The following is a 15396-nucleotide window of genomic DNA, read 5'->3' on the forward strand; positions in this document are numbered from 1 at the left end:
CTTTCATTTGTATTTGTTCTATTAATAATATTACTTTTTCTGTTGGATTGTATTATGCTATATTTGACGTGACTCGGTACTTATACATCCCGTCAATGTGTTTGTATTGTCTTTCATTTTGTGGTGGTGTGTTTTGCATATGCAACTTTTTGTGTTTCTTTGGTTCTTATAACTTGTACTTTATAAGATCCCGTCAGTATGATATTGTTCTATTTAATGTCATTATGATATATTTATATTATGAATTACAAAATGCGTTGAACCATGAACGTCAAAATCCTTCAATCGCGTAATGGAATTAGCTATTCGTGGATTCTTATAAATTCTATATACAACTTTTGGACTATTTTATAAAATTGTTTGTATGCACATTGAACGACAAATATATGTGACGTATAAAATTTATGACATCAGACACGCAAATCAATGAATGTGTTTGTGGATAGATGTTTTTGTGTTCTGTTAAATTGATCCTTTTAAAATTGTTACACGATGATGACTGCTGTACCCATATTTTGACTATTTTATTTATTGTGTCTGTTTAGTTAACGCATCGTTGTAAATATAACGGAATTTGATGACACTGTCTTCAAAGTGAGAGGTTTAGCGATATAGAACCAGGTTTAATCCACAATTTTCTACATTTGAAGATGCATGTACCAAGTCAGGAATATGACAGTTCTTGTCTATTCGTTATTAATGCATTTTGTATTTTAATTTTGCCATGTCATTATGGACTTTCCGAATCGATTTTCCTCTAAGTTCAGTATTTTTGTGATTCTACTTTTTTTTACGATACCTTTTTGAAAAACAATATTTTGAAGTTCATATCGGTAGTTATGAAATCATATTAATGCATGTACTTACCATTTTAATAGGACGATGTAATTGTTAAAAACGTCAGTAGGCTACGACAGCCTTAATTTATCTGAGATACTTTGTATAATCCAGTCAACAGTAAATATATGAATTTATTATACCAAATCTGAAGTTTCTAAGGAAACACTGACGCTACGCATACGCATATTTTTGTTTTGTTAATGCATTTAGATGGTCAAACATGTTTAATAGTTTAAACCTTATTCAGTCATAATCGGGTGTATCGAAATCGGTATAACACATTTTAGCTCGCCTGGGCCGACGGACAAAGTGAGCTTCTCTCATCACTTGGCGTTCGTCATCCGTCGTTAATCTTTACAAAAATCTACTCCTCTGAAACTATTAGGCCCAATTTAACTAAACGTGGCCACAACAACATCATGGTATCTAGTTTTTAAAAATGTGTTCGGTGACCTGGCAAACCAACCAAGGTTGCCGCCATGACTAACAATAGAACAAAGGGGTACAATGTAGATTTTGGCTTATATATCTGAAACCAAAGCATTTAGAGCAAATCTGACAGTCGTAACACTATTTATCAGGTCAAGATCTAGCTGCTCTCAAATTTTCAGATGAATCGGACAACCAGTTGTTAGGTTTCTGCCCCTTAGTTGGTAATTTTAATGAAATTTTGCCGTATTTTGGTTATCATCTTGAATATTATTATAATAACATAAACGGTACCAATTTTCATGCACCAGATGCGCATTTCGACAATTCATGTCTCTTCTGTGATGCTCGTGGCCAAAATATTTGAAATCCGAAGCTTATATAAAAGACGAAGAGCTATAATCCAAAAGGTCCAAAAAGTATAGCCAAATCCGTGAAAGGAATCAGAGCTTTGCATGAGGGAGATACATTCCTTAATATATAATAATTTCTAACATTTTGTAACAGCAAGTTTTAATAACTAAAAAAAAATCGTATTTTCATGCCAGTACCGAAGTACTGGCTACTGGGCTGGTAATACCCTATATAGAGATCAACTGTGAACAGCAATAATGTTCAGAAAAGTAAGATCTACAAGTAAGTCGACATGACCAAAATGGTCAGTTGACCCTTAAGGAGTTATAGCCTTTTATTTTTATTTTGTAATCAAATTGTCATAAATTTTTGTAATCTTTTACAAAAATGTTCTTCTCCGAAACTGCATTTTTTTTTGGTACTAAGACAAATTTGACCGAACTTGTCTACAATCATCATTAGGGTAACTAGTTTTTAAATTGTATCCGATTTCCCTGCCAGCGAACGAAGATGGCCGTCAAGGTGAAATATAGTACACAGGGAAGAATGCAATAATGTACAGCAAAGTAAGACCTAAAATAAGTCAACATAACCAAAATGGTCAATTGACCCCTCAGACTCTTTTAGAGTCAATTTTAACAATTTTCATAAATTTTGTTAATTTTTACAAAATATTATCCACTGTAATAACTGGGCCAAGTTCTTTATAGATAGTTGTAAGCAGCAAGAATGTTCAGTAAAGTAAGATCTACAAACACATCGCTATTGCCAAAACAAGATTTTGTCATGAATCCATCTGTGTATCCTTTGTTTAATAAGCACATAGACCAAGCTCTTTATTTTATTTATTTATTATGTCTGTTTAGTTAACGCATCATTGTAAATATAACGAAATTTGATGAGACTATCGTCAAAGTGAGAGATTTAGCGCTATAAAACCAGGGTTAATCCACCATTTTCTACATTTGAAAATGCATGTATCAAGTCAGGAACATGACAGTTCTTGTCCATTCGTTTTTTTTATGTTTTTTGTTATTTGATTTTGCCATGTGATTGTGGACTTTCCGATTAGATTTTCCTCTAGGTTCATTTTTTTTTGTGAATTTACTTTTTAGAGCCTCTATTTTTCCAATTCGGAGATTGGTGTTTAATAGAAACTCTGTTTCGACGTGTGATTCAAACTCTGTTAAATAAAGATTTTATCATGAAACATCACCACTTTTGTTCACATATGAATCTTTGTTAAATTTGCACCTTTTATTTTCATAAAATACGCAGAATTTATATTTGATCCAAAAAAAATAAAATATTTGACCTGAATGAATTTTATCCTGTCCAGTACCACAGAAAAATTATATTTTATTCCGTATACGATAAAAACAATCACAGGAAGTTTACCAATCAAATTTCCACTTCTTTCATCCTGTTTAAAAGCTTCAGTTACAATGTCACCTCAAGTTTAAAATAAACACGAATGATGCTTGAAACCCCCTGAATATATTTTTATGATTTGTTTTTACACAATGAAATGTAGGACTAATTGTATTCAACTTTCAAATTTTAGAGATTATTTTTACCCTTTTTCGTTTGCAATCAGATGTGACGTACTATGATTTGATGGTACTACACCTAAAGATACCAAAGGAACATTCAAATCATTAGTCTAGAAAATAAACTGAGAACTTCTCGGCAAAAACGAGACTTGTCGTTAAACTTAAACCTTAAAAAAATACAAGATTGAGAAACACGCACATACAATGCCCTCGAAAATAAAAGGGTTGATCTCAGAGGTTCCAGATGGAAAGAAAACGGAATTGTATTGATGATATTTATATTTAGTATCAATTAAAGTTATTCACATATTTTTTTCCACAATAGGAAATGACACTTATTGTGAAATTTATTCATACTTTAGTAACAAAGACAAAGCAATTAAACATAATGATTCCTTATTTAAAACAATTGTCAAAAACTATATTTGTATCGTGTTAAGAACACTTGACCATATTTTTATTTCCGAATTTGTTATTGTATTGATGAAAATGAGTGTTGAATCATTTATTTACATGACCATGAGGAAAAAGGTCAATTTGCGAAACTAATTTAAAGTTTAGGAAATTGATAATACAACTCACGTATATATGATAGAATTAAAATAATCTCAAGTCATAGTGACATGTATCACACTATTGATGTAGTGAACAAAATGTATGTTAAAAGCTCTTGTATGCTGTTGTTAAATTGTTTTTTCTTTATTCTCTTGTTCTTAATACAATATGGACAACCATGTACAATTTGTAGCTTTGGTCCTTGGATGCAATGGGGTGGTTGTTCGCAAACATGCGGAGGAGGAGACAAAAGCAGGCAACGGATTGTTTGTTGTCCCGGAAGACAAAGCTATGATCATTGCATTAATAAACGTTGTCGTAAAGCACAGAGTGATATTTGGCAATCTTCTGCTTGTAACCAGGACTGTTACAATGGTGGGGTGTTTGAACGTAATAAGTGTAAATGTTCAGCTGGATGGCAAGGTTACTGCTGCAACAAAGGTATTATCTTAACAACTTTAAAAAACATTCTTTTGCAAAGGAAATGTCAATGATTAAAAGATCTGACCAATCGGAATGTTAAAAAATATCGTGTTATTAGCATGCAGTCAAGGGGGGATTTATTTTGCGGAAAACTCTGTAATTATTAGACCAATTTTGCAATTATTTACCTTGGTACAATTTACCAATTGTATTACGTATGGAAAATACATTGCCTTGTATGTTTTTTTTGTTAACTTATATATATACACCTTACTTTATAGCTTACTGTTCGGTGTGAGTCAAGACTCCGTGTTAAAGACCGTATTTCGTCTTAAAACGATTTATTTTATAAAATATAAACTGTGACTAGAATGGAGAGTTGTCTCATTGGCACCGATACCACATCTTCTTATTTCTACCTAGGTCTACTTTTTTTTTTTTTCCTGACATAAAATTATATATTGTGTTAAAAACAGTTCCTAGCAGCTGCTACCATCCGTTTATTCTGAACAATGCGTACAAATTTATTTAGTATATATTTTCATGTCAGTGGTAAGGCATTCAAAGGTTTAGTTAAACTACACGTTTGATAAGGGAAATTTTTTCCCAAAATATTAATATTCGCAACTAGATTTTGAGGTTTGGAGCTTGCATGTCAGTAACTGCTAGTAATATGTTGTTAATTCATGTATTAATGGCATTTAACTTAGTTTCTCTTGTTGAGTCTTCTGACATCGCATCGGACTCCGACTTCTTTTAAATTGAGTTTAACTGTATGTATTACTGTTTGCTTGTTTTTTCTACATTGGCTACATGTATACAGTGAGGGCTGAGATCTTAGAACATGTTAAACCCCTCTGCATTGTTGTGCCTGTCCGAAGTCACAAGCCTGATCTTTGTAAGTTTTGTATGGATTTTAATTTTAGTTCATGTATCAGTTTTGGAGTTTAGTATGGCCTCCATTCTCACTGAACTAGTATACATTTTTGTTTAGATGACATCTGAAGCACGCCTTCGGTTGCGGATATTCTCGCTGTGCTCAAGACCAATTGGTGGCCTTCGATTGCTTTTACTCTTTGGTCGGGTTGTTGTCTCTTTGACACATTCCCAATTTCCATTCTCCATTTTATAGTATAGCTAATTTGTTTTTCAAACCTTTACGGTTGATTTATTACCTCACTGGAACAAAGGGCGGATCAAGTACCCATCTAATGTATAATGATATTAAAAACAAATGGTAGCAATGATTACCAATCTCCCATACAGACAGAGTTATCGTCCTTTCCTCCTCAATATGGGAGATTGAGGAGGAAAGGACGATAACTCTGTCTGTATGGGAGATTGAATGATTACACTTGTATAAATAAAGCTGATTATTCTTGTCTTCAAGACTGCAATGTTACAGCAATGTAAAAAAGGAATTGACAACAAATCAAAGAAATCACAAGAATAATATTTACACTACAATCACTGCCTCTGTTTAATTACACTATTGATTGATTTGTTTATTCGTCTCGATTGAAAGCACAGATCACCTACCAAAATTCTATGGAATCTAAACTTATGTGTTATATTCTTATACAGATAGTCATCGTGTTATTGTACTATGATAACATTTGTGTATTCTTGTCTCACGTTTATAAAAATGTAATTTGTGTTAAATAAACTCATCATAGATACCTGGATTAAAAATTTATATTTGTGTCAGACACGCGTTTTGTCTTATCAGTGAGGCAAATTAAGAAAGGTCAAATAAAGAACGAAGTTGAAGAGCATCAAGTATCAAAATTATTTTAGGAAATCAGATTAAATATCCGCGAACATGTATTTAATTTTTCAAATGATTTTTACACAGCCTGTGAGTTTCCATATTTTGGAGATAACTGTCTGCAACAATGTGACTGTGAGCATGGCGTTTGTGACCATGTGACCGGGAAATGTGACTGTTTGATTGGATGGACAGGTAGAGAATGTAACCAGAGTAAGTACCGCTCATGACGGGCGTCAATAGTATATACTAACCTCGAACATTTTTATCAAACCATTATGTTAACATTTGATTAAAAAAGTAAAAAAAAAACATTCTACTATTATTTCAAATGAGATATTTTATTTTTGTACTAGTTTTTTTGATAATTGTACGTGCAATGTAATGTATATAGTGGTTTGTAGTTTCTATACACAAATGTTATCACCATTTTGTCAAATTATACAACACACATCATTTTCATAGTCTATTTTTCAGCCTGTGCCGATGGTTATTTTGGTAACGATTGTCAAAATGTATGTAGTTGTGAGAATGGTGATTGCGATCACGTTTCTGGAAATTGTACATGTTTTCCTGGTTGGACAGGAACCAACTGCAGTACACGTATGCATTTCTATATTTCTTTTCTATTTCTACCATGATTTAGTTAATATTTCCTTTCAATGATATTGAAAATGAAAAACATGTTTTATTGCTTTGTCCAATATACATGATATATGCAGATTTACATGATAGCTTTTTTAATCGTGCTTGTCTTTTTGAGAATTATTTCATTTGTATGATATGCTTGACGATGAATAACTCATATTTATGTTCAATAATGATGATGTGCAATTTTATACTGCCAAAATCTGCCATGATATATTATTAAAAAGAAATTGATTTATATGTTTAATGAATGTATATAAATTACTTCTTTACATGTTTTATGTCATATGTTTAAATCAGTTTTTCATTACTCTTTTTTGAGTGTTTTATGTATAAACTGAAATTAACCTTTTATATCGGTCGATATAACACATTTAATACGTTTATATATATATGTCTTTTATTTGTATGTGTTTCAAGAAATCAGATTAAATATTAAAAGTTAACGTGATTTTATTTTCGACATAAGGAACATTCACCTCAAAAGTATGACGTCCATTATCACTGGACTAGTATACATTTTTGTTTAATGACCAGCTGAAGCACGTCTCCGGGTAAGGGATTTTCTCGCTGCATTAATGATCAATTAGTGACTTTCGGCTGTTATTTGCTCTTTGATCGGGATGATGTCTCTTTGACTATTTGTCTCAATAAAATATCCGATCAGTCAATCGTAAAACTTTTTAGAGTGGCTTATGTATACGCTGTTGTTTATATATTTATATATTTTGAATTTTATTTAAATTTATTTACATCATCAATTGAATTAGCTACACAATTTTCCTAATACTTGCATGGATATTCTGAACAATTTGAAGTTTAATTTCAATTTTTATTTTCTGAACAGAGATATGATGTTATATACTATAACTCATAATTTGTTGTCGCTAGAAAAGTAAGGCGTTTTTCGACTGTTTCTCATCAAAGAAAATCTTTAAACAATGATGAATTATATTTCGTTTCGTTTCTTAATATTGCAATAATACAAAATGTTAATTATATGTTGCAGTTTTATCTGCATATCGAATGAATTTCATAATCATAAAAATCATTATTCAAAAATATACAAACCTTTAGACAATTTCAGTATTGTAGTTATGTTTAAAATAAAAACTGCTGATTTTATGACTGGTTGTAACAGGAAAAGTCTTACTTTGCAGCCTGTGACATTCCATATTTTGGCAATGGCTGTCAAGAGAAGTGTGAATGTAAAAATGGAAATTGCAGTCATGTGACAGGACAATGTACCTGTTTGCCTGGATGGATTGGAATAACCTGTGCTGACAGTAAGATTCATAATAATGAAAAAAATGATATCATCACATTTTTTTCAATATATCTTAGTATATAATGAGATTTTTCAATATAATGTTTGGATGTCGTATACATTTTGTTTTTACTTTTGTGCGCATGCGTCATATTTTTAAAGTTATGCCGTAAGTTCGTAAGATCGCTGACTACTACAAATTTCTCTTACATTATATTCACCTATGATCGAAATTAGTGCATTTATCTAAAGCGTATGCTTCTCATGAAACTTAAAAGTAAGCCTTTTCCCTCTGAATTCTACTGTGTGTTTTTATGATGGGTTGCAGGAGAGGAGCACAAGATACCAGAGGGACATTAAAAGATATAGATCGAAAAAAAACTAACAACACCATGGCTAAAAAGGGGAAAGACAAACAGACAAATAGTAGTACACAAAACACTTCATAGAAAACTAAATACAAAGAAACACGAACCCAACTAAGACTTTGTTTTGTTTGTTTGGTTTGTTTCACAGTTTGTCATTTATTTTATAACTTTGTATACGGTATGCAATTTATCAAACAAGAACATACGAAAATTCTGACGACGATATACATATGGAGACCTGTTATGATACCAAAAAATCTATTTTATATCAGAAAATCAGAAAGCACTACAACACAACCGGGAACTCGCGTGCGTGTAGGTAAACTGTTGTTGGTTTAATTTTTATTTTAGCGCTCCACCATTAATAAAAAAATATATCTTTATCTATATTATAGAGGTTAAAAGTGCTCCTTTTGGAACATTGTTTATATCGACTGCAACTGGGTGCGTTGTTGGTTTAATTCTCATACTCATTTGTACGTCATTGATTTGTATGAAATTTTGTCGTCGAAAGATAGAAGAATCACAAACTACAATCAGGAACACACAAACAGCTTATACAAATGTAGCGGAATCATCTCCTTATCACGAGTATATAGACGCAGCAGAAAATATCATCAATGGAAACCCTTTGGACAAATACGAAAGTTTACTAACGTCTGGAAGTTACGAACACGTTTCAAACTACGATATTATTTTGAAACCAAATGTTGGATGCGAAAACTCAATGAACGAACTTTTGAATCAATACGAACCACTACGAGGGGCAAATAAAATCTCGCCTATTCATATATATTCTGACAATCCTTCCTATGATGATTCAATGTATACAGAGATTTATGGATAATCGTAAATTCATAACATTTCATCGGTTGTATTGAAATTTCAGACAGTGTTAACTGTCCAATCACTTATCATGTGTTCACATATAAAAAATGTTTATACATCATTGTTAATTTTGTATATTTGTTTTGTAATGGTGAAAATTATTCCAGTGATTAAATTACGTGTAGTTTATACTCTTTGTACTGAAAATGCTTAACATTCTTTTTATTTTTTATACACCATCTTTTATGGAGGATATCTATTTAATCAACTATTTTCAATGCAAAAAGTAAAATGATCAAACTACTGAAGTCCGAGGAAAATTCAAAATGGAAAGTCTGTAATCAAATGGCAAATCAAAAGCTCACACGAAAGGATAACAAATGTCATAAACCTTACAAAGTTGTCATCTCAATGTTATATTTAACTTTGCCATTAAAGTGCGAGGTTTGGTATGGCATAAAACCAGGTTCAACCCACCACTTTTAACCCCTTTAAAAGTGTCCTGTACCAAGTCAGGAAGATGGCCATTGTTATAGTATTGTTCGTTTAAGTGTGTGTTGCATTTTAACGTTGAGTCGTTTGTGTTTTCTCTTATTTATGAGATATTGAGATAAGACGTGGCACTGTACTTGTCTATCCCAAATTCATGTATTTGGTTTTCATGTTATATTTGTTATTCTCGTGGTGTTTTGTCTGATGCTTGGTCCGTTTCTGTGTGTGTTATGTTTCGGTGTTATGTCGTTTTTATCCTCTTATATTTAATGCGTTTCCCTCGGTTTTAGTTTGTTACCCCGATTTTGTTTTTTGTCCATGGATTTATGAGTTTTGAACAGCGGTATACTACTGTTGCCTTTATTTACATCTAGCTCAATCTCTCAACTGTATATGTATGATGAAAAATAAAATCACAAAAATACTGAACTCCGTGAAAAATTCAACACGAAAAGTTCCCAATCAATTGGCAAAATCAAAAGCTCAAACACATTGACAAAAAGGATAACAACTGTCACATTCCAGACTTTGGGTTTGCATCCCGCTAACATGTTTAACCCCGACACGTTATGTACGTATGTGCCTGTACCAAGTCAGAAGCCAGTAATTTAAGGGTTATCGTGTGTTTATGTGTTACCTTTTTATTTTTCCTTCATTTTTTGTACACAAATTAGGCCTTTAATTTTTGTGTCATGAAGTCTTTTGTGGAGAGTTGTCTCATTGACAATCATACCACGTCTTTTTTTTAATATATATGTAGGACTCTAAAGTGCGATGGTACTCTGAAGTGCGATGGTCACGCTAAAGTGCGATGGTCTACGCTAAAGTACGATGGTGTCTCTCGCTAAAGTACGATGGTTGTTTGTTTGCGAAAGTGCGATGGAACAATAGAGAAGGTTCAAGGGCACTATTGTTATATACAAGTCTTATTGCAAAATCTAGTTTGCTATTACATAAAATAAAATGCGATAGGCTTTTAGTCTTATGTGACTTATCTAAATTTAGAAGACTGACCTAGTAAACATTGCTGAAAAGGTTATTTAGGATCTCAAAATACAATATTTCCTTAAAATTATTTTTTAACAATTTGGGCTTCCAGTGGCAAATATTTCATTCATATTCAGGACGAGGGACGTATTGGATAATGGACGAAGCTTGCCGTTTACACAGCCTATTAATGTAATGGAATCCCCTTGTCAGTTGCAAATACAAAATTCGGTCATTGTCGAAATAAATAAAATTCATTTGTACAAGCTTTAATTGAAATGCGTGAGAAATGGGTTGTTGTTCGGGCTTTCTCCTTTTTCGTAGCGATTATTAATACATGTTATATTTTACTACAATGTACACACTAATGTTTTAATGGACAATTTATTACTTACGCTTGAAAACGTGTAACTTTAATTATCGAGGTTTATACTCTTCAATAAAATCGACAATATTTTAACGCAAACGTAAACATTAATATGCATCTGTTCGCTTCCAATAATTATATTACCTTTCGGCATGTTCATTTTTGGTTTGTATAAACGACTGTCAACGTCATAATCTAACTACTTTTCGTACGTCTATACTTTCAAGAACTATCGCACATTAGAATATGAAGGCATCGGACTTTAGCGTAGACCATCGTACTTTGGCGTTCCATTGCACTTTAGAGACCTACATATATACCCAGCGGAACAAGTGATCAATTTGCTGGAATTTCTTATTGAAAACATATTTTTATAGTTCAGTGGAACATTTGTATATTGATAAGCATTGTGAACTATTTGATTCAGACGAATTTTCAATTTTCCATGGGGAATGGTGTTATAAAGGGTTGGAAAAGAAAAGGTTTTGATTCAAATAATTTCAGACAAAGATCGAGATATAAATCATACAGAAGTTCGTTAAAGCTTTTTTTAAATGGACACATGGCTAATACCACCGTGCAATTGATGTTCCGTTGGTCCGTTCTTACGATGTGTATACTTCATAACTTGAGGTGTTTTGTATGCCCGTGTCTCTCGTTTTGAATTTCTATGAATGTATTCATGTTATTATCAACTGATTACTTATTAAGTCAGGTATTTCGTTAACACAAGTTGATTTTTTTTTTATTTACAGATAAAAAAGATTTTAAGCTGGTAAATTAGGCTGTACCTGAAGAGCTATCATAATAAATGGGAAATCATAGCAAAATTTTAATTTCGTCTTTACACTGAAATCGTTAGATTCTTTCCGGTAAAAGCTAAGCTCTTAGAGAACACAGTATTATTATTGATATTTTCCAATGGACTAACTTTTAGTAACTGCGAGTACTGTTATTTCGGTGTTCTATGTTTCTATTGTTTTTATGTTTGTTATTTGAAGTGTCTCGTACCGGTCATTTGAGTCAAACTTATTGTTACTGACTTTTACATAGAATTAAGGGGATGTGGTATAATTGTCAAAGATGAAACGAATCGAATATAAGCAAGTATAGGCAACCGTACAGCCATTCAAAATGGAATAAAATTGAGAATGGAAATGGGGAATGTGTCAAAGAGACAACAACCCGACCAAAATAAAAAAACACAACAGCAGAAGGTCACCAACAGGTCTTCAATGTAGCCCATACTGTAAAGTCGCTTACAAAAGACATCAACATGAAAAAAGTTGTAAACTAACACCCTAACAGCACAGTTTACGAAAACAAATAATGACAGTCACGAACCAACAACAACAACTGAACTATACTACTGTTGCCTTTATTTATTACTTGAGCTAAAAATACACATCATTAATTTCATTGCGATATGAAAAAAATAAAAATCACAAAAATATTGAACTTCGAGGAAACTTTGGAACGGAAAGTCCCTAATCAAATGGCAAAATCAAATAATAAAACACATCCACGAATGGACAACTGTCATATTCCTGACTTGTTACGGGCATTTTTAAATGTAGAAAATGGTGGATTGAACCTGGTTTTATAACGCTAAACCTCTCACTTGTACGATAGTTGTATCGAATTCCATTATATTGACAAACCCCTCCGACAACTACGGGTGGATTCAGGTGCTGCTTCACATGTGGCACCCGACGTGTTGCTCATGTTATTACAAAGTCCGTAAATTGTCTTATTTGGTAGGTCATAATTTTGAAAAGGGAACAGGATTGCAGTTACGACATAAGGAACATAACCGATATCATCTACAAAGGTCAACCAACTCTTGAAGATGTTTTTAAATCTTTTTTGTCGTAAAGTTTTGTTTACAAACAACCCTCAAAATCAATTTCTAGATACAAGTCTTAATCAAACGTCAAAATCAAAAGCTCAAACTCATCAGCCGAATGGATAACAACTGTCACATTCATGACTTGGTACAGGTTTTTTATTATGTAAAAAATGGTGAATTGAACCTGGTTTTATAGCGCTAAACCTCTCACTTGTATGACAGCTTCATCAAATTCCGTTATATTTACAGCGAGGCGGGAACAAAACAGACATAAAATGTAAAATAGTCAAAATATTGGTTCTGCAGTCATCACTGTGTTACAATCTGAAAACAAACACCCATTTACAAAAAGCATCCATCAAATTAAAAAACCCACATTCATTGCTTTGCGTGTTGACGTCAGAATACGTAAAGGTCATATAAGAAGAAATTTTGACGTTCAAGGTATATATAAAACAAATATAATTTCACATGGAGAATGTTGGTATACAGTGTTAAAAATCAAAAATTATTTTAGAATTACTTTCAGAACAAGACCGAGATTTAAAAGTATCCAGAGGTTCTATAGAATTTATAAGAATCCACATATGTTAAAACTACAACGCGAGTAAGATAATTTTATCATTTATTGTTCAAAGTATTTTCAAACTCATAATGGAACAATAACATACTGACAATTAATTGAACAATAACATAGTGACATATAATAAAACAATAACATAATGACACATAATAGAACAATAACATAATGACGTGGTCTTTAAAGGAACATAAAAGTCACAACACACACACCAGCAAAATTGACAGATAATACAAACACATGACACAACTATTTTGAATCATGATGATTCAAACTATTTCAGGGGAATTTGTAAATTCAAAATTTCAAAATTTCAAAAGAGGTAGGGCAAATTTGACGTGATTTTTTTTTCAAAGAAGGGCCAATTTCAAAAGTGCAGACAGAATAGAATTTACTATAAAAAAATACAATTGCTTTTTGATCAATATCTCGATTTACATATTTTATGATATGTGTGATAAATAATTACTGTAACCCTCAGAAAGACCAATATGGGAAATTTAGGGTGTTTTGGGGTGAGAAAAAAAGGGAATTCCCAAGAAGGACATTTCAAACCCAAACAAATTCAAAATGGAATTGGTTTGGTGTGTCCTTATTACATAAAAAACAACTTTTTTATGAAAAAATTGTAACATCGCTAAATGGTACTGATATATCTCCGTGGCTCCATGAGTAAAGCATAGAACTACTAACAAAAGATTGTTTTAAAGACACGGAACGAATCTCAGTTAGGCTTTTGCATGCTTTGTGTTGTTATATTAAATTTTAATGTTGCTATCATATTTTTTCGAATGTTGGCTTAATTTGTAGAGTCATTCTGGTTCATTTTGGCTATATGGTATGCTAGTATAACTTTTTGTTAAAGAAAAATTAATGTATCGCATATTGTGTGCATTCCTATGACTGTCCATACTCTTGACTTACTTTCTATTCATGTGTTTACATTTATTACATATATGCAAGGAACAACTGTCGTAAAACTGATGTAGGTGCCTGTACATAACCAATAACACGAAAAATTATTATATAGCAATGAAGCCCAAATGCTGCGTGTGTAATATACACATAACTTAAAATGAAACCATTGTATACAAGTTTTAAATCAACGCAAACAATTTTTCGAAACCTTTTTTGAACATGATATTATATAATCATGTAACAAATGCAGTCAATAGCAATTTTGTCGCAAATTCAAACTATGTAGATACTAGTACTGACATTTTTACCACCGTCCCTGCACCGGTAATTAAGTCATCAGGAAATAAAACAATATCACAGAACAAATCAACTACACTACAAATCGTTATTGTAGGTAAAGCATCAAGAAGCTATTGCATCTGTATCACAACGAAGGGCCGATTTGTTAAAATGCAAAAAAAAGGCCATACTATTTGTGTTAGTAATACAATTTGTTCTTTGACCAACTAATGTAAGATGTTCTACGGTTAAAACAATTATTATCTAATCTTATCTTAAACACGATAAAACCTTAAAAGACTAGGACAAACACAGATATACATATATTCAAAATAAAAAAAACAGCATCCCATTTGAATTTGTTCGATATCTTTTGGCTTGTTGACAAGTTACGTGGTACGGTACCTTATGCGCATTAAGGGTGTTAACAATTATACAAAGTCAATATAACAAAATCAATAGTCTTGGCCTTGTTTTTTGTAGGAATACCTGTTCAAGGTATAAAAATAAATAATGTGACGTATGTTCATGTACTATAAGTAGCATTTATCTGGCTATTTAAAACATGATTTACCTATCTTATCGAATGTAAATAATTCACGACAAAATTGCTCTACCTCTTTGATGACTTTGGAACGCATTTATCCCTTCGAACTAGAGAGGAAGCATACAACAGATACAGTAAAGTCTGCCTCATATCTTGTCTTACATCTAGAAATTGACAATGAGGGTCTGTTGAAAACAAAACTAAGCGACAAACGAAATGATTTCAGCTTCCCGATTGGGAACTTTCCATTTCATTGTAGCATTAGGCCAGCAGCACCTGCATACGGAATATATGTCTCCCAATTGATAGTGTATTTCGAGTCTTGTATTTCCTATCATGCTTTC

General features: G+C 32.2%; 1 protein-coding gene across 1 annotated transcript; it reads left to right on the forward strand.

Moving 5' to 3' along the window:
• The first annotated feature begins 3802 nt into the window (after positions 1-3802).
• On the forward strand, positions 3803-9172 carry LOC134686337 (multiple epidermal growth factor-like domains protein 10). Its single transcript, XM_063546009.1, has 5 exons — positions 3803-4172; positions 6010-6135; positions 6400-6525; positions 7731-7856; positions 8601-9172. The coding sequence occupies exons 1-5, from the start codon at positions 3830-3832 to the stop codon at positions 9050-9052; spliced, it is 1173 nt and encodes a 390-aa protein (XP_063402079.1). The 5' UTR covers positions 3803-3829; the 3' UTR covers positions 9053-9172.
• The last annotated feature ends 6224 nt before the right edge of the window (positions 9173-15396 follow it).

The sequence above is a fragment of the Mytilus trossulus genome, chromosome 10, assembly GCF_036588685.1.
Source record: "Mytilus trossulus isolate FHL-02 chromosome 10, PNRI_Mtr1.1.1.hap1, whole genome shotgun sequence".
Taxonomy (NCBI): domain Eukaryota; kingdom Metazoa; phylum Mollusca; class Bivalvia; order Mytilida; family Mytilidae; genus Mytilus; species Mytilus trossulus.

Excerpts from the sequence above, each read along its gene's own strand:
- LOC134686337 (XM_063546009.1), top strand. The coding sequence starts at position 3,830 with ATGTATGTTAAAAGCTCTTGTATGCTGTTGTTAAATTGTTTTTTCTTT. Across the intron at positions 6,526-7,730 it reads AGGAACCAACTGCAGTACAC|CCTGTGACATTCCATATTTT; the intron begins GTATGCATTTCT and ends CTTACTTTGCAG. Across the intron at positions 7,857-8,600 it reads TGGAATAACCTGTGCTGACA|AGGTTAAAAGTGCTCCTTTT; the intron begins GTAAGATTCATA and ends TCTATATTATAG.